Raw genomic sequence first — 19,615 nt, forward strand, 5'->3', positions numbered from 1 at the left:
AAGGTACAAAAATATTCAGAGTGTTTGGCAATAGCAGAGGGGTGTGTCTGTGAGATTCTGATACCATCAGCTTTTTTAAAAAAATCTAAAGAAAAATATCTAGTCTTCTGCTTCTGTTGCAATCTACCTCTCTTCCTGAGATATCACCTCCTCCTCCTCCTCCTCCTCCCCCCCTCCTCCTCCTCCTCCTCCTCCCTGCCTCTCAATTCAATTGATCTACACCCATCCCAAATTTGTAAACGCATGTATTTTTTTTTTTTTGGGGGGGGGGGGGTTAAATTTAGTAATGCTAGCCTAACCTTTCAGAATTTTCTGCCCCGGATGGAGGCCATAGCAGACAAACAGTGCGGCTCCTGGTGGGTTCTTTTTACACCATGTGCAGGGTGGCATTGGCACACTCGCCCATGATCATGATGACATCATCTTGTGTGCCCTGTATGGATGGGGGTGCGGCAAGATGGCGCTCACATGCCAATAGTAGGGCTGGGCATGTGTGGACACCCAGCCCTACTTAATCCTAATTTCGGCCCCAGGCCAGCACAAAGTGCCACTCTGTACTAGGCTTAACTTTACTATATGTATGACAATTGTTATTGTAAAAGTGAATAATGATAAACTCTGAAGAACACCTATTACATTTATCCTGAAATCATACATGATGGCCTTTCTGTACCATCTACTGTAGTGAGCAATTTCTCATAATAGTTTCTGAGGATTTTATGAACCTTTTAAGCAAACACATGAGTAGCAGCAGTCAGAGCTAGCAGCTGTCTGTGGGTGTTAATTCTGTACACAGTAATCAGGCCATGAGCTAGCAGTGTTTAAAAATGTAGTCCCCCTGAATATACATGCTTACTAAAGAAACACACCATTGCTAATTCATCTTCTTGCAGCTGAACTAACTTCCAGAAATAAAATTTAAAAACCTCACTTGGCAGGCAATGTATTTTTGTTAAGAATAGAAAGTTACTCTGTTAAGGGCTGAAAGTAGTTTCCCACATTGGGTAAGGAAAACAGTTTACTTATGTAATATGAAAAATTAGATGATGCAAAGTGGGTCAGTCTTATAGAATAAACAACTGCCGAGTAGAAACCTGATTCTCTTTCCTGTATCAATCGCAGAATGTTCCCATGGGGTGAGGCAGAAGCAAGTCCTGCCATGTTTTCTCCAACCCCAAAGTTTAAAGTTTGAATGTGATGTGTTAAAACGAGTGATTATATGTCTACATGCTCAATCATTTCTGCACTGATTTGATGAAGTACCCATATGCATATACATGGACACCTGAGGCCAAGTGAAGACCAGTTTATAGAAGTGTACTTATCTCCATGATGTCTGGAGTATAAGTTATTTTGACCCTCAGTAGCTCCTGTAGGGTCAGGAATCAAATGTAGTGTAGTGGTTTGAGCATTGGGTTATGATTGCAGACAAGGGTTTGATTCATACTCTCTGCCCCAGAAAACCCCATAATAGGGTCACCTTAGGGTTACCATCAGTTGAAAGCACACCTGAAGGCACACAGCAACAACAAACACCCATAGGAGCTTTTGATGAGCTTTTAATGAGTTGCTGTTGAAGGATATGTAGAAGGTTAGTAGATTATTGTTCATGAAAAGCTGCAGGAGAAGCCCAGGTTGGATACGGGCTACCTACTGCCCAGGCACAGGGCAAAGCGATAATAGTAGTAGTAGTAGTAATAATAATAATAATAATAATAATAATAATTTATATCCTGTTTCTCTGAACAATTGAAGCAGCTTACATTTAAAAAACCAAAAAAATACAATATCAATACAATGTCATAAAATAGCATTATAACCCTACCCCTCCCTACCCCTCCCATCATTAAAAATAAAATACAATTAAATTATCAATCATTTAAACAACCATGAATAATTAAATAATTAACAATTATTAACAATAACTAGAGCAGAGGCAACTAGGTGTTCATCAGCAATCAGTTACAGATTGGTAGGGTGATGATCTTACTCTGGAAAGTTTGATGGTTACAACCTGCGTGTAACCCAGCATGGATTTTGCATGTGATAATCTCCTTAGACACACAAAAGAGACATGAGATACTACAGGCCAGAGAGAGAAGTACAGCTCCATCACATCTTATTAACCCAATCCATGTGGTAACTTATTGATAGCACAGTACAGCATATCCACTGAATCAATCACTGTATGGTGAATTGACACTTATGTAAAACCCATTGATTCAATAGATCTATGCTGGTAAAGCCTACCAATAGGTTTCAGGTTGTTCCTGACTTTGTGAGGTCATGTTCCATAACTGAAAGAGTAGATGTGAACACAGAGTATGCTCAGTTTCCCCTGAAAACACTGGAGTAGTGTCAACATTCTAGCTTCAAAATGAAAGTGAGCTTGTGCAACATAATTTTGCCAGCAATTCCTACCATGGTTTTAGTGGGAAAGGAAATATTTAATCACTTCTGAATTGCCATTCAGAACTTTTCCAAACCAATGGAAGACAATCTTCCACTATAAGCCTGATTATAGTGTTTTCTCAGTAGTTTTCACAAAATTTTACAAAAAATATATGATATATCTTTTCTAAATATTGGAACTAAAAGATAACTGTGCCACTTCAAGTACTTTTTCACTTGCTGTCTGTATGACAATTGTAACTGCCTTCATATGAAATTGGCCCCAATTCATAATTCATAGACTAAATGGAATAGATAATTGATGCCATGTTTCATGATGTTAACCTAACATTTGTATCATTCATTAGTGTTTCAATGGTGGCATGAATAACTTGCTGTTCTTGTTTGTAGTGATTCACAAAGAGAAACCCGAGAAACCCAAGAAACCTGAAAAACCAGAGAAAGCTAAAAAACCTGAAAAATCAGAGAAAGCTAAGAAACCCGAAAAACCTGAAAAACCAGAGAAAAGAGAGAAACCAGAAAAAAGGGAACTCACTAAAGGTATGTGATAATGGGTTGGTGGAGTATAGCTTTGGTAAGCAGATTCTCACTGTTATTCACCTCTCAAAACTGTCAGCTTTTTTATATATTCACAGAATTTTAGCACTGGTAAGTTCCACCAGGCCTTTTTTGAACCCAAATATATGATTTTATTTACTAACCAAAAGTCAAAGAAGACATTAAAAACAACTAGTGGCCAGATCTCCTTTTTTCCTGTTTTACTTTCAAGTAAGTGCTGGAGGGGCCAATCCAAATTAGGAAAATGGAGGTGATCCACATCAGAAGTGCCATCACCTCCATAGTAAGAAGCAGAATGAGAAGTGGGTATATGGCTCTGTCCTTAATGTTACTCATGTTTCTAACTGCTTGTTTACACATCTGACACACATAGGTCTCCACAATGTCTAGAAGCCTGAACTCACCCATTCCACATCATGTAAATCTCTATGGCAGAGCTGAGCCATCCCACTCCTGCATATGCCCAGCAAGCTGTACCACACTACTTTGCTGCAACCAGATGTGACATCATGTATATTCCAATTTCATTTCAAGCCATTGTGAGGAATGGAGTAGGGGAACAATGAGAAAAATTAAACAATTTGTGGTGATGTGGGTGCTTGCATAAATATCCTGAGGGACACTTATGACCAAAGAGGGGGTAGGGTGTGTGGCCTGCAGACCTCACATCTCACAAAGTCTACATTTCATACATAGCTAGAGAAACATGCAACTTCAAGAATGAGAAGAGAAGTGTCTTTTGCTTCCCCTTCTACTATCAGTGCCTTACACACACACACACACACACACACACACACACACACACACACACATATATATATATATATATGAGATTTTGGGCAACACATTCTATACAACAGTGAGAAAGTCATAGCAAGGGAAAAATTTTTTTTAAAAAAATTGCATTCTTATACTGATAATTTTTGTTGTAAGATGAATATCACTGTATGAAGACTGAGAAATTTCCATTTTCTAACAATACTGCCTTAAGGAAACACTAGTTGGTTTCAATTGCTGACCAACTCATTAATAATGAGACCAGACACAGAGAACTGGGTTATAAAATGGGCAACTTTATTTAACTCAACTTATTTAAACTTATTTCTTCGAGAACTGCAAAAAACCAGGGGGGAGAACCTTGTGTAGGAACAGCTGGCAGATGGTCTGCTCCAAGACCAATTCCCCAGCTTCCAAAGGCCGAAAACACCTGTGCCCCAAGGGCAATCCATACTTTGGGTTGCTCCCCGGCCGGCATCCGGAAGGCCAACCCAAGACTCCCCCACTTAACTCGCCAGACTTAAGTGAGGGTTTAAATCTCAAGCCAGCCCCAAGGCAAGTCTCTTTCCCTTCACGTTTACTCGCAAGACCTAAACGTGATTTCCAGAGACCTAGCTTCACCCTTTAGGAGGGTGCCGAGGTGTTCACCGAAACATCTATCTCCCCCCGCCTATGCGTGGAACCTATTTATGACCACACCCATGCCAATTGTCAAAGTCCTCAACCAACAGCGTGGGGTAGGCGAAAAAACCCTTGGAAAGGGGAGAAAATTCCTACCCGGCTCCGAGGCGACCAGAATTAATTTTCACACTGATGTCGAGGTGGGAGGGTGGGCCAGCGTTTGAAGCCAAGTGAGAGGAGTTTGGGCAGGGAAGCCCCAAGCAAGCTAAACCCTGCCCCCTCCTCTCCCAACAGCCAGCAGAGCATGCTGTTTTCCTTTAACATGCTGGTCTCTAATGAGAGGCCAGCAAAATCTCCTCCCCAGCCCAAATGGTCGGGGAGAAGCATTTTCAGTTTAGCAAATACATCAATGTGAACGGAGAAAAACAGTAAGCAGAATAGATTGAGAGGGTAAATAGCTTCCCCAATAAGTGTATGCCACTTGCTTGGATAGAACAAGACAGAATTTACACTCTGTCATATTTTGACAGTCAACATATTATTAAGCAAAGACAGACATTGAACAGTCATTCCTCCCATGCTTTTCCTTACCAGGGAGGACAATACACCTCGAAAAGACCTATTTTCTTTGGCAGAGTTTCACTTAAAATCCTGGACATCAGAAAACCCTACCCACTGAAAATCATTTCCATAGAAAACAGCATGGTACTTTCCACCACAATAATGCTACAGTGCAGAGGATCGTTCATTAAGGAAAACACTTATTGACATTTTAAGCTGCTTTTCTGAATCAAGATCTGATTGAAATTGATTGAAGTCATCTGAGAATGAGGTGACCACTGTGCTGTCTTTTATCCTCAGTGCATTTGCCTCACAGGCATAGAAGACATTTATCTTCTGTCTTAAACATGTAGTCTTTCCCAGCAAGCATAAATCCTTCATTTCAAGGCAAAGTACTGAAACATAAAAAAGCAATCATTGGAGATTATCACACCAGCCCCTTTCTTGGTGCAGTCGTGGAAGTACAGTCGGCCCTTCTTATACACGGATTTTTTATACACGGATTCAAGCATACACGGTTTGAAAATGTTCCCAAAAAGTATAAATTTACCTTGATGTTCCATTTTTTATTAGGGACACCATTTTGCTATGTCATTATATGTAATGGGACTTGAGCATACACGGATTTTGTTATACACGGGGGATCTGGGAACCAAACCCCAGCGTATAACAAGGATCCACTGTAAAATAAAATGGTAAAATATCATTTGTAGAGCAAATTGCACAACCGGGGCTGCTGCCCTCATTGTGCTCTCTTCTTGCCATCTCCCTTTAGCCTACCCTGCATGCCTTTTGGTGGGTTTATTTTTTAAAACCCATTTTTGTGCAATTCTGGAGCTCTGCAGCCAAAATTTAAGCTTTAAAAAGTTTTTTGAAACTTAAGTTGAAGCTACAGAGCTGCATTGCTCTGGACTTGCATGAAAAACTAGGGAACCTGGTCTTTCCAAGTGAGCAGGAATCCAAGTACACTTCCCTCTGGGAGTAATACTCCTTTGTCTATGGACATTTGCACTGATTGTCTGGCCATTCACAATTTCTCTTCCCATTCTTCTCCCCTGGAAACTCCATTTTAATCCCAAATTCTGCCCTGGGATATGTTTTGCCCTATAAATATATCTGTTTAGGCACTAACAGTTTGGTATTGCTTGAAGTCATATGTACACTCTGTCTGTCTCTTGCTTGAGGGGAGGCTGGCCACACCATGATCCTCAGGCAACATACTGAGCCACTTCTCTTATATTTTCATGAGTGAGGGTCCTTGTGTGAATGATGATTCCCTTATTCATAAATGAAACTACAGTATTTTAGAACTTTCACTCTTGCATTCTGTTTCTTGGAACAAGTATACACAGGCTTAATACCCACGTTGAGTTGCCAAACCCTTTTGACTTTAATTGAACTATTGAAATTCCCCTATTTGAATATGAATTCACTTCTGTGAATGAAAGGCACATCTTGGAGTCCAGTCCATTGGCTTCAGTGGCTTAAGTATATCTATTTAAATCCTACAGATATCAGTGTTTTTCCATGGTAATTTCTTAAAGTCCTAGGCAAAAAAACCTTTCAGCTTTTGCACATAAGCTTAAAAAAGGACCAACTCCTTTGCAGTTTAGAAACGTTTCCATCTCTGACAGGGATATGAAGAATGTTCATGTATTTTTCCATCCTTGATATGTTGAAATATCCTATCCAATCCCACACCACACCTTTTCCACCAGTAGATGAGTATTTTTACTCAAAAACATTTTTTTAAAAAATTGGCCCAATTTGGAACTTATTTATTTATTCATGCATGCATTCATAAGTGGTGGTTCTTGTTTTTTCAAAATTCCCAAATTAAAAAGCCCATAAAAATGAGCAAAATCTGTGGTAATTTTGCCCAGTGGGGAGAAAACCTTTGAGAATTTTAATTTTTGCCATGTTTTTAAAATGTCTGGCATTCTTATTCAATAGTGGAGTGTAGCTATCCACTAAGAGCACGAAGTTTGTTGTTGAACTAGTGGCTACACTTAATAGGCACGCCTCTGCCTCTGCCCTGTTTTCAAGACAACTCTTGCAAAGTTTAGAAGGCAAAATATCAGTACACTGTAGTCTCAACAAGAATGGCTTGTGACCAGAGCTGTTATTAGCCATGTGGCTTGGATCCATTCATGCCAATGGAAGTGTTTCTCTTATACTCAGCAGCAGCTTCTCTCTCTCTCTCTCTCTCTCTCTCTCTCTCTCTCTCTGATTTTATAAAGACCATAGTGTTACATCTGTTCTGGCTCTTAGCCAGTTTCTGCTGGAACTTTTAACTCGCACATCTGCCATGGATGTTTTGTGCTTCTGTGGCTCTAATTTTGAAATTAAATTTGCTATGGTTATATTTCTTAAATTAAAATGGGCTGTTGACAGCTACTTTTTGTCAGTAAAATGGTTACTCCAAGCCCTTACATTGTCAAAACAAATTTTACTAAATGGCACACAGTGATAATTAAATTTCCATTAATCTGCATTTTAAAAAAAATCCAGCAGGTCGGCATAAAAAAGATGGGGCATAAGGAGGACATTCAATCAGGTAAACTCTGTTGCTGCACATTTTTAAAAAATTAATGGGATTTGCACAGGACTCATATATAAGTTCCATGGAAACTAATAGGTTACCTGCAGAGATGCCTGATAAACTTGGACAGAGTCTAGAATTCTTGGAATGTGATGGATATAGTGGCAGAGGATTGTAGGAGCTAGTCTGAAATAGTCTAAAAAGGCAACATTCCTGAGTTAACGCTGTGTTGGTACCATGTTACCAAAACACAATTTTTAGTGTCATACATCAATCTGTCTATTTTCTTGTAGTGGTACACAAAGAAAAGCCTGAAAGACATGAAAAACCTGAAAAGACAGAGAAGCCTAAAAAGAAAAGCAAGCCTGAATACACTGAAAAATTAGAAAAGAAAGAAAAAGGTAATTGTAATGTTTCAAGAGGTTCTGACTTGTGGTAAAAGCCACCAGAGAAGTGGAAAAACAATTCTTTCCCCAACATTTTTTTTTTTTGTCTGAAAGATATTGTGCTATTTACATTAGCTTCTCATTTCTGACACCGTTCTGTAAGAGAACAGGGAGAAGATCTATCAGCCATTAGGGGAGGGTTTCACCTTGGTATCGGGGTGGAAGCCAAACAACCCATTATCTACATGTACTCCTAGCTTGTTTTTTACAGTCCCCATATTTTTGAGAAGATCACACACCCTATAAGCCTCCACAAGACACAGTCCTCCTCTAAAACAAGCCCTCTTGTTTTTAGCAAACACTTTGTTTCATTAAGAAATTGAGAGGGAAATAGAGAGAGAGAATAATATTGGCCTTCCAATCCCTTTCAGTTTTGCTGAATGGAGTTGCTGTGGCCTGTGGAGACCCTAGGGTAGAAACTACCCCCTACCTTTTGTTGCCATGCCCAAACTTATGGGTTCATTTCTTTCCTGGCAATTTGTAAGAAAATCTTATAGAAATGTTCATAGGCAGAGGAGAAAGACAAACATCCAGTGAAGGATGAACATTCAACTTTTTCTGTTACATGAATGTAAATACATTTTGGGACACTGTGATATAGGTCTTCATCACACAAAGCCATGGGTTGCAATAACTACATGTTACATCCAAACCATGGCTTTGTAAGCTTTTAAATTATGCAGCAATCAAACCCATAGTTTACAGCTGTTTCTCCAATTTTGTATTGCATTGCTCAGAAGTTCACTCTAAATTCTCATGGTTTAACATTCTTTACAGAACCTTTGCTATCAATATGATTTTTCAGTTGTACAAAATGCAATTAACAGAAACCATTGTTTGCAAAAACACTTCAAACAACTGATTTTTTTTTTATTATGGTTTACCAGTCAATAGCAAACCATGTTACTAGAAAAGAAAAAGAAGATCCAGTGTGGTGTCATGGTACAAACCAGCTTCAATGTCCAGTCAGGTTCAAATCCCCATTTGGCTACCAAGTCCACTGGGTTGCCTTAAACTAATCACTCTGTCTCATTCCAACCTATGCATTGGGTTGTCGTGAAGATGAAAAAAAAAAAAACATGTGCTTGAGGGCAGGAGAACTAAGTATGATAGTGTGGATTTGATTCAAAGCCTATATCAAATATGAATTAAGACTTCCATTCTCATGCAATAAAGACAAACACAAAGCCATCTTGTATCAAACACAAAGCCATGATGTCATAGTTGTACTTTAAGCCCACCTCCAACCCATGAAACCTACTTTAAAAGCCAGAGCCTGGCTTTGAAAGTCAAAGCTGTCCAGAGGAATATAAATTTGTACTGCTGATAAGCAAGGCACTCCAATATCAGAAGACCAGTCCCTCCACAGTGTGACAGTGATACTGTGATGAAGAGTGTGAGGATCCTTGCATCTGCTCCTTGTTGTGTTGCTAGCTGGTGAGGAGGCTTGTGAACTTACCCTACAGTGCCCTGCTTTGCAGCAGAGCAGATTTCTGTTGCTTTGGACAGTTGCTTTGGTCTTTCAGGAGGGTTTCATGGACATTTGTGGTCATAGGAATAGTGCCACTATTGGAAACGAGAATACAAAGCAGGCATGATGGCCTAGGTGTAACTTTCAACACCATAACTAACTAGCAAGATGCCAGCCAAATTAGTTTAATTTTTTTCTGTTTGTCAGAACTGGATGCAGTTAGTAGGCATAGTCCTTCCCTTCTTATGGTGTCATTATAACCGTTGTATTTCAGACAAATAGAAACATGGATTATTAATTTTTTGGTACATACGTTTAAGTGCCTTTTAAAAAATAAACAAGGAATTGCCAATAACTTATTTAATTCTGGGTAGGACTAAATGAAATTTTCAGAGATAGTTGCTATTTCTTGGACTGAGAAGATCTCCTTATAATAGAATTGGTGCAAGGATTTTAGTGAAAAAGCAACCCCATGTTTTCTAAAACACAACCCACTTATCACTTAAATTTTCTGTGAGACATTATTATGACAGTTACATAAATAATAGCGATGCATGTAATTAAGAAACCTGAAGAATTTCTGAGGGAAAGGTGCAGAGCTTTGGATAAAAGACAAATATTCCATTTCTCCTTCTTTTCTTTTCTTTCTTTCCTTTTTTAAAAAGACATTTATTTTCTTCCACACTTCAGCCCAACTTCATAGGGTTTTCATAGGGGGAGCACAGAGAGGGCATCAATACATCATAGGGCTGTTGATAGGCAAGGGAAAAGTGAAAACATCCAACTTTCTTTCCAAACATCCAGTGCTATACAGATATCACAGATGTTTCCAAACAGCTTCTTTGTTTTAGTTATTCTAAAATCATTCACTGCAATTAAAAGGTAGAACTACCATGCACAAAATTACACTTTCCCTCCTTCCCTTCTCCCCTTCTTATTATTTTCTTTGCATGGAGAGCATGAGGTAAAAAATGTCACTTTTGTGAATTACACTATTCACATCTCTGTCTCCTTCTGGATCCAAATTGCTACCAAATCTTTAGGAGCATTCAAATTCAGATTCAGACAACTATGCTAGAACCAATCCTGCTCATTTTGGGATTTAGAGCTTGAATCTGAGCAATCTTCCTATCCTTTTGCCATAGTATCAGCAAGAGTTTGGCTGAGAGACTGAGTTGAGCTAATATACATGATTTAGAGTATGTGAGAAAGCTAGCAGAGGGGATAAGACAGCCTTAGCTCCTGGGGGAGATGTTGGATGATGGAGGAAGTGCTGGTTGAGTGATGAATGTCAGGAGGTTGGAAATGACATATGTAGGTTTTCTCCATCCTTTATTACATTTTCCTGGCACTATAATGTGAGAAAATTGAGTGAAAAATATACAGCCATATGAACTCTGACAGCTAGCCAATTATATATAGATTTTTCACTTCATTACCTTTATGCAAACCTATAAGCTTGAGTATATTTTCAAACAATAAAACACCAGATTTTTATTAAAAGTGTAATTGGAAGACAGTAGTCTTGGTTCTCTTTCCTGTTTGTTTGATGTGTTAGTTTCCTTTGCAGGTCAACACTTTAGTTCATCTCTTGCGTACCAGATTCAAACAAAACAAAATAATGGAGATAGAATGAAGATATTTCCCTTAAATGGTGCATCTGTGCATGTTCCTCCAAGCATTGATGAGATTATAGTGCACCATTTCCTTTCTCTATGAAATGTGGGCCAAGCCACAGCATGATGAACTGAATCCTGTGAGGTTCTCACAGAGCATCATTTCCTTCTTGAGTGACCCTGTACCTACCCAATTGAGAGGAAGACAGGATCAACAACAACAAAATGTAAAGAAACATTCCATGACAATCCTATAATATCCCTGAGTACACAGAAGAATATCCGTTCATAAAGTAAAAGCGCACACACACACTTGCTAAATGGCCTGATAAGTACCTGTGAACTTCTAGGGCCTATGCGATAAGGAAGGTGTTATGTAAGAAAAAAAATCCCTTCTGTGTTATATGTAAGATTTCATAAAGAACGTAAAGAAAACACAAACAGTTTCATTTCCACTTTCTAGCCAATAGTATCCTCTATCATGATATAAACAGGGAGGTGCTTAGTTCTGGGTCTGTTCTGGGCTTTGTTCTGGGTCCCCTTCTGTTTTCTCTCTACACACTGTCCTTAGGTAAACTCAATAGCTCTTTTGGTTTTTCCTACCATTTGTATGTCGATGATACCCAGTTGTATCTTTCCACCCCTGACCATTCTCCAAGACTTGAACAGCAAGTTTCGTCTTGTCTCACGGCTGTCTTGCAGTGCATGCGCCACCGGTGTTTGAAGCTCAACATGTCCAAGACGGAGCTTCTTGTCTTTCCTCCTAAGTCCACCCTTCAACACTCCTTTTCTGTCTCTGTGGACAGCATTTCTATTCAACCAGTCCAGCAAGCCCACAGTCTTGGTTTTATCTTTGATTCTTCTCTGTTGTGTATCCCTCAGATCCAGACCACAGCCAAGGCTTGTAGATTCTTTTTGTACAATATTGCCAAAATCCGACCATATCTCTCCGCCTCTACTGCCAAGATCCTGGCCCATGCCCTAGTGGTCTCACGACTTGATTACTATAACATCCTCCTGGCTGGGCTTCCTCTTTCTCACCTCCACCCTTTAATCTCTGTTCAGCATTCAGCTGCACGCATTATCACATCCGCCCACCGCTCTGACCACATCTCTCCTGTGTTGGCTTCCCTTCACTGGCTCCCCCTCCCTTTCCGCATTCAGTACAAGCTCCTGCTGTTGACGTTTAAAGCCCCTCCTTACTTATCAGACCTTATTTCTCCTCACCTTCCCACTAGGGCCCTCCATTCTGGTAGTCAAGATCAGCTGTCCCACCCCAGGATTTCCTCTGCCCCATCTCGGATTCGCCCCTTTTCACTCACTGCCCCTCACTCCTGGAACCTTCTTCCCCCGCGAGCAAGAGCCATCACTTCTTTAACCAGCTTCAAAACGGAGTTGAAGACCATCCAGGGCAGCGTTCCCAGGCATTGCATAATTGTCACTTGCTATTTGATGTTCTTTTGTTGTCTGTTTTATTGAATCACTTCCTGTATTGCTATGTATTTTATATGTATTATCCTACTAGAGAAGCCCCTTCCCCACCACCACTCCCTTCTCCTTCTGTGTCGTGTCTTTTTAGATTGTAAGCCTGAGGGCAGGGAACCGTCCAGTTAAAAAGATTGTATGTACAGCGCTGTGTAAATTTACAGTGCTTCATAAATAAAGGTTAATAATAATAATAATAATAATAATAATAATAATAATAATAATAATAATAGTTTCAGCTGACAGAATGCCCTGAACCTGAGCCCATAACACTATATAGCCCATAACACTATATAGCGCAATACCAAAAGGATGGCTAAGGATGTGTGTGTCCTTTTTTTCTTTCTCTGCATTTCCTTGCAACTTGCAAGTTTCAGAGAGTTAGGCTGGATATTTGTTGTAACATTTTCTTTGGGTGCCATTTGTATGGATGACTGTTTTTATGCGTGTTTCAATAGTAGTGTCAGTGTTCTAGAGATCTAAGCTCAGACCACAATGCAGCTTGTATCAGAGCTATTTCAAAGAGCTACTTATTAGTGGCCCTGGCCCTCCCAATGTTTTGCACTACATGTTCCACAATCCCCTATTATTGACTTGTGCTGGTTGGGGTGTCTGGGAGTTGAAGTCCACAGCAAATCACCTTGCAGCAATTGCAGTAATCTGAGGGGAATGGGGAACATTGGAAAGAAAAGAGAGAAACTGGGACATTTTAAAAACAGCTGAAAAAGTGGAATGCCAGAACATTAATCAAGACTGTCTCTGCATAATCAGGAAAGTACACAAATGTTGATTAGCTCAGAAGCATTGTTTTCAGCTGCAAAGAAATAGAGGGTGATCTCGACTGTTTTCAGATTTTAAAATGCATATGTGCAAAACCTAAATTTTTATCTGCATAGTCTCAAGCTTCTGAAATTTGAGAGGGCAGTGAGGTGGGGAAAAAAGGAACATTAGTTTTAATTAACTAAGATAATGAGCCAGCATGGCTGCAGCAGAGGCAATAGATAGAAAAAGACCAATTAATTTAGTGATTACCTAATTGTTTGTAGATAGTCTTGTGCTAAATCTTAACTATATTATTCTTCAGGGATCTGAATAGCAAACGACAGGTTTTTCAAGGCATTAGCATACTGTCAGTCATTTTTAGGCACATGGCAATAATTGTATAAACTAAACCTGTTCAGGAAGGAGAAATATTTTGCTTTCATGTAGGAAATATGAAAATGTATTTTAAAAATATATTGCTGGCCAAAGGTCTAACACACTGAAAATGTTCTCTACATGCATCATATTAGAATGAATGGGAAATGGGGCAGGACATGAAGCAAGCTGATTTCTGGGCTTTGGTTCATGTTTGGCAAATGGAAATCAAAGTGATTTCTTCCCATGATTCTTGTAAAGACTTGCAAACACAACTGGGAAAAGAAATTTTTGCCTATCCCAAAACTCTAGCAGGACAAATAAAATTCTACATTCATTTAATAGTTGACAGTGTTTGGAGACTATAAATCAAGAAATACAATAATAAACAGTCTTCCACAGTATATTCACATTAATTTATATATTCACAGTATATTTATGTTATTTTCAAAAGTATTCAATGGTAATAATAGGTTGTGCATCCAAATTTGCATGAGCCATCTTCAGCATATGTAAGAAACATTTTCCATCTCCCCTCCTTTCTTCTGCAGCCATCAACATGCCCCCAAATGTGTCCTGGAGGTCCCTCAACCAAATCTGATCTGGAGAATTCCCCCCAACGGGTTTGTAGAAGGAGAGAATGAATCCTTACCACTGGTGGATGCCATTCTGCCAGTAGACAGGCACAATTGGATTTCACCCATTATGATTATTCTATGAAATTGCCATGAAAACAAAGCTACTCTCCCAGGCACAAAATCCACTTGCGCTCTGTTTCCAAGGTTGATGGATGATAATAAAAGAACTAATTATATTGTACTTGCCTGCAAAGAAAATGACTCGCTTAAGGCAAGTGGACATATGGTATTTGCAGGAGCACTTACAGTCATTTTTCATTTTAGTGTATTGAATTTAAAGTTTCCTTGGGGCATAATCATGTTTCAGTATTTGCAGCGGCCACTTGAGGTTAAGGGTCGCACCCTGCAAGGAAAGGAACAATCGATTGATAAAGCTACTGTTGTTTGGAATAACTTCAGCTAATACATCAGGCTTTAAAGAAATTGCCAATTGTCTGGGTGTATATGTGATGCAGTAATGTGATAATCTATATTTATTTTGTGTTGATCCCTGAAAGTATAAATAATTCTAATTAATTTCTGCTTGTTTTGAATCCTTTCAAATCTTATCCCAAACCTCTGGCTGCAACTGAACATGAAGGAACTGCAACTGTACTTGAAGGAACTCTGGCTGAATATAGGAAGCTATTAATGGTGATGCATTGCTAACTACTTGGTAGTGAGAAAGAAGCAGTCTAGACTGAATTCATGTCTTCTACCTCCTCCTGAATAGCTGACTTGCTGAGCAGTTGTTGCATTGCTATGGAATCCTATCTGGAGCAGTGGTGTGCATGCATGATTCCTATCTAGCTTGGATAGGCATGGAGAATCCTGGCACAAATACCAATGGATCCCGATGTATGAGTTTAGTGCATGTTTTTAAAAATAAATGTACAGAAAGACCTGTTTCTGAATGATAGGTCTGTGATACAAGAAAGAGATCATTTCACCTTAATAGCTGTTCACACAGGAATTAGAACATATGCATATGTCATAAGAAATATGTGTTCATTTCAGAATAAGACTCCTTCCTTCCTTTCATTTTTATACTGCTCTGCAATATGCAATTATAAAGGTATTTTACAAAAAGCCAAATTCAGTAATATGCAAAAGTGTAATAATTACAACAGGATTTGAAAGTAATTATATTGAAATAAAGTGCTACTTTATTCCTGAAAAATAATTATATTTATTTTGGTGTGTTGGCAAATACTGTATTTTTCTGAAAAAGAACAACCAAAATGATTTTGTGCTTCCAAGTGGCTGGTAATTTGAGAGACAAAGGGCATCATTTATCACCCATATTTAGCAATATAAGCTCTTCAGAACCAAAAGTAAAGCACTCGTTTTGGAGAAATGGCAGTATTATTCCAAGACGTGAGTCTTGGAATAGAGAGAAGTTGGGATTTTTACTGCAACTTCAAAATCGCCAGTATGGCACTCTCCATGCTATGTGAGAGATTTGGGTCACTGTGACTGTTTTAAAAAATCCAAAAATCAGGGATAATACTTGGAAAGAGAATTCATGTCCTTGAAATATTTTAGAAATATAGGAGGAGAACATTCCAAAGGTAAATGCAGTCCTGTTAGCAAGTTGCACATGACCCATATGTAAAAGAGAGCAAGAAAGGAAAAACTTCAGGGACCTGAGAAAGGGAGGTGTTGCTGGAAAGGCAAATTGGTGAGAAAAAACAAATGATTTGTTTTTTAGTGGCTAACTTGTGACAGATGAAGGTTTCAGGTGCCTGTACTGGTTGTTGTGGCTGGTGGCCACTACAGATGCATGGCCATTACTGTATTGGGGAGTCTTCACTGGGTGAATCAGCCACAGGTTTCATATACGATGTAGTTCAAGTGCTGAAAGAGAACATTTCACACGTACTGGAAGTTGATATCTGAAAGAAGCAATGTAACTACAAGCTGAAACATATACTGGTTGTTTGTCACATACTTAAAATCTGCAGTGAAGTAACTGTGGTTCTTGAATGTGCCCTAAATACCTAGTTTCTTTGTTGTCATCTTTGATCGAAGAAGCTCTAAGTAAAATATAAAGTTTCTTGATGCTCACAACAAAGGTGGTGAGCTTTCACCCTACGTCTCTTCCGTCTTCATCTGAAAACTCTAATTGCAAAATCCATTAGAATATTCATTGTTATTCTGTGGTTCATGATGTTTCCCAAGTCATCCCATGGCCCAATAAACTAATTTCTTTTCCCTTCCTTCCTTCCTTTTGCAATAATCTTTATTATATATAATTATCATGTCATTTGTTTGTTTTTAGTGCCTCCCAAAGAAAAACCTACAAAGGAAGAAAAGCCTAAAAAGAAAGTGCCTCCTTCCCCAAAAGGTAATTTGACTTTTTGGAATTAATGCAGAAACAGCCTTAGCATGACACATAACAGAGGTGGCCCACATCAGGCAGTAGTTTTGGATACTGTTTTGTGCAGTAGAATGGAAAACAAGGAAACCTGGTTCATGCAACAGATGTCCTTCTGCTTAATCTATTTATTTTGATGTTTATTGAAGGTGCCAATACTACACATGTGGGAGCACATCCTATTCTGAGGATTGTGACTTTTTTTCCATATTTGTTCTGCTCTGAAAGCATCTGCAAACTACTAAGAAACCAGGAGACATATTAATTATGAAATGCTAGCTGTTCTGAAAAGTCTTAAAGCTTTAAACTCTTCTTACTTGGAGATATCCTATAGCTTCAAGACCTCATGAATCAAAAGTTCTGCTCCTGGAGGCTGATGATTTAGCCCTGAAAAGGAAAGTATTGTAGAGTAGGATCCAGAGGTGACACTATTATCCAAACAGATTATCCATAAAATATGTTTGTTCCAGACCACAAAAGCCTGAAAATAAAGCATCCTGAGCTGGGTTTATATATACAATTTCTGCTTTTAAAGGAAATTAGACAGATGCATGGATGCCAGAGCTACCAAGAGCTACTAATCATCCTGTATTAAAAATGCCTCTATCTATCCGTTCATGGGGGATACAAGTGGCAGATAGCTATTATTCTCATGACCTCCTTATAAGCTTCTCAAATCAGTTGGAGAGGATGCCATATGCCTTTTTAACTTTCTCAAGGAGAGTAGACTGGATTGGACTGTCCCCCCCCCCCCCAAAAAAAAACACCTTCCCATGACTTTTCAGTTTATGTTGAGGGCTAAGCTGTCTCCCTATCGGCGCTAGGGTTGAACAGTTTAATATGTGCTCAACTTGCAGTTAAGGATGAGGGGAAAGTGCTTGCCTTTCCCCATGTGATCAAATTACCATTTTATTTCATGTTTTGTGTAATTGTGCTGAACCTATAATGTGTTCTGAGCTATCATTCCACAGCTGAATATGTGATAGAAGAGACATGGATCAAAACTGTACATGAAGTTAAAGTTCAGAAGAACTTTTCCCTCTGTAATGCTATCTAGTATTGCTATCTGGAAGAAGGATCAGGGAATATTGCTGGGATTGCTGAAATCATTCCATCTGATTCTTCTGCAATTAGATTAGTTCTTCACTTATGCCATTGCAAAAAGTATTTTTTAGTAATGAGTCACAATACTCATTACTAAAACTATTGCAAATGAAAAGAATGTATCCTACAATCTGAACAAAAATCCATTTAAAATGTCCACTGAAAGCATTTTAGTGCCATGAAGTAGTTACAAAAGTAACCTGTAACTGCTACTCATTTCATTGAAAAATTAGGAATATTACCAATAATTAATTTCTGTGAGAAATGACTATTGTTATGCCTTTGTTGCAACAAAAAGTTACAGGTAACACTGTTACTGATAATGTGTTTCAGTAATTGATACTTGTAGCCTCTTACATCCAACTTCTGTGTGTCATTCATTTACAGTTTTGTATGTTGTGTAAGTTCTCTCAGTTCTGTTAATTGTGTAAAGACCTTCTATGAGTGCTAAGACCTTGTTGAACCTTACATAAAACTAACATCTGTAGAAACTCTTTTTAAAAAAACAATTAACATTCTACATGAGACACCCACTTTATGTCAATGTATTTTTTCTTTTATACATAATATGCATTTTTACAGTACATTGGTAGTAAAATAACGGTCTTATAAAAATATTTCAGTAACAGAAAAGGTGAACGCTGAACAGCAAGAAAAAATTGAAAAAAAGGTTGCTCCAAAAGGTATTTCATCTATTTATTTATTTATTTATTAACTATCAAAATAGATTTAGGAATTACTGCTCTTGCTAATCAGTATCGTTTTCATGGAGCAAGAAGCACTGTGGGTTAACAGCAATAAAAAAAGTCAGTCATCTAAAGATCAAATTCTATTTCAATATAGTTTTGATCTTATATGCTGTCAAGTTGACTTTACCTTATGGTGACCCTATGAATGAGAGAACTCCAAGAGTCCTGTTCACCAGCTGCCTCGCTCAGGTTTTGCAAATTCAGGATGTGACTTCCTTGATATACTGTAGATATAGTCTGGTCCAAAACACACTGTAGAAATAATCCAGTCTGAGACTGCTTTAACTGCCCTGACTCAATACTAGGGAATTATGAGAACTGTAGTTTTGTGAGACATATAACTTTCTCTGTCAGAGAGAGCTCTGGTGCCACAACAAACTTGAGACCCCAGGATTCCCTAGCACTGAGCTAAGGCAGTTGAAGTGGTCTTGAGCTGGATTATTTCTGTGGTGTGTTTTGGACTTCTGACTCTGACACCATCCATAGGATTTACTTGTTCCAGATATATTGCCACAATGTTTTAATGGTCTTATTTGGATTTATTGGAATCTAGCTGATATAGTGGTTTCAGTGTTGGATTAAGGCTCTGAGAGACCAGGGTTGATAGAATCATAGAGTTAGAAGAGACCACAAGGACCATCCACCCCAACTCCCTCTCATGCAGGAACACACAATCAAAACACCCCTGATAGATGGCTATCCAACCTCTGTTCAAAAACCTCCAGGAAGAAGGAAACTACACCACACTTTGAGGAAGCATATTCCATTGCCAAATAAGAAAGTTCAGGTGAAATCTCTTTTCCTGTAGTTTGAATCCTTTGCTCAACATGCTAGTCTCTGGATCAGACGAAAAGAAGCTTGCTCCATCTTCAATATGACATCCTTTCATATTTTTAAACATGGCTATCATGTCACCTCTTAACTTTCTCTTATTCGGGCTAAACTTACCCAGATCCCTAAGCTGATTCTCATAGGGCATGGTTTCCAGACCTGTCACCATTTTGGTCACCCTTCTTTGGATACGTTTCTCATTGTTATTCTTCTTCTTGAGTTGTGGTGTCCAGAACTGGACACAGTATTCCAAATGATGTCTGACCAAAGGTCCAAAGCTTTGCTCAGCCAGAGGAACCCACTGAGTGATC

General features: G+C 38.8%; 1 protein-coding gene across 18 annotated transcripts in view; it reads left to right on the plus strand.

Annotated features, from left to right (window-relative positions):
• TRDN (triadin) overlaps window positions 1-19,615 on the plus strand; it is a 256,474-nt gene that overhangs the window by 63,752 nt on the left and 173,107 nt on the right. For all 18 annotated transcript variants that reach the window (XM_089530463.1, XM_089530465.1, XM_089530466.1 and 15 more), the window contains 4 exons: window positions 2,803-2,952; window positions 7,765-7,872; window positions 16,525-16,590; window positions 18,348-18,407. In XM_089530463.1, coding sequence (XP_089386589.1) covers window positions 2,803-2,952; window positions 7,765-7,872; window positions 16,525-16,590; window positions 18,348-18,407 — 384 coding nt within the window. The remainder of the gene's footprint in view (window positions 1-2,802; window positions 2,953-7,764; window positions 7,873-16,524; window positions 16,591-18,347; window positions 18,408-19,615) is intronic.

Source organism: Sceloporus occidentalis, unplaced genomic scaffold (assembly GCF_023333645.1).
Source record: "Sceloporus occidentalis isolate IW3139 unplaced genomic scaffold, rSceOcc1.0.p SCAF_6, whole genome shotgun sequence".
In the NCBI taxonomy this organism is placed as follows: domain Eukaryota; kingdom Metazoa; phylum Chordata; class Lepidosauria; order Squamata; family Phrynosomatidae; genus Sceloporus; species Sceloporus occidentalis.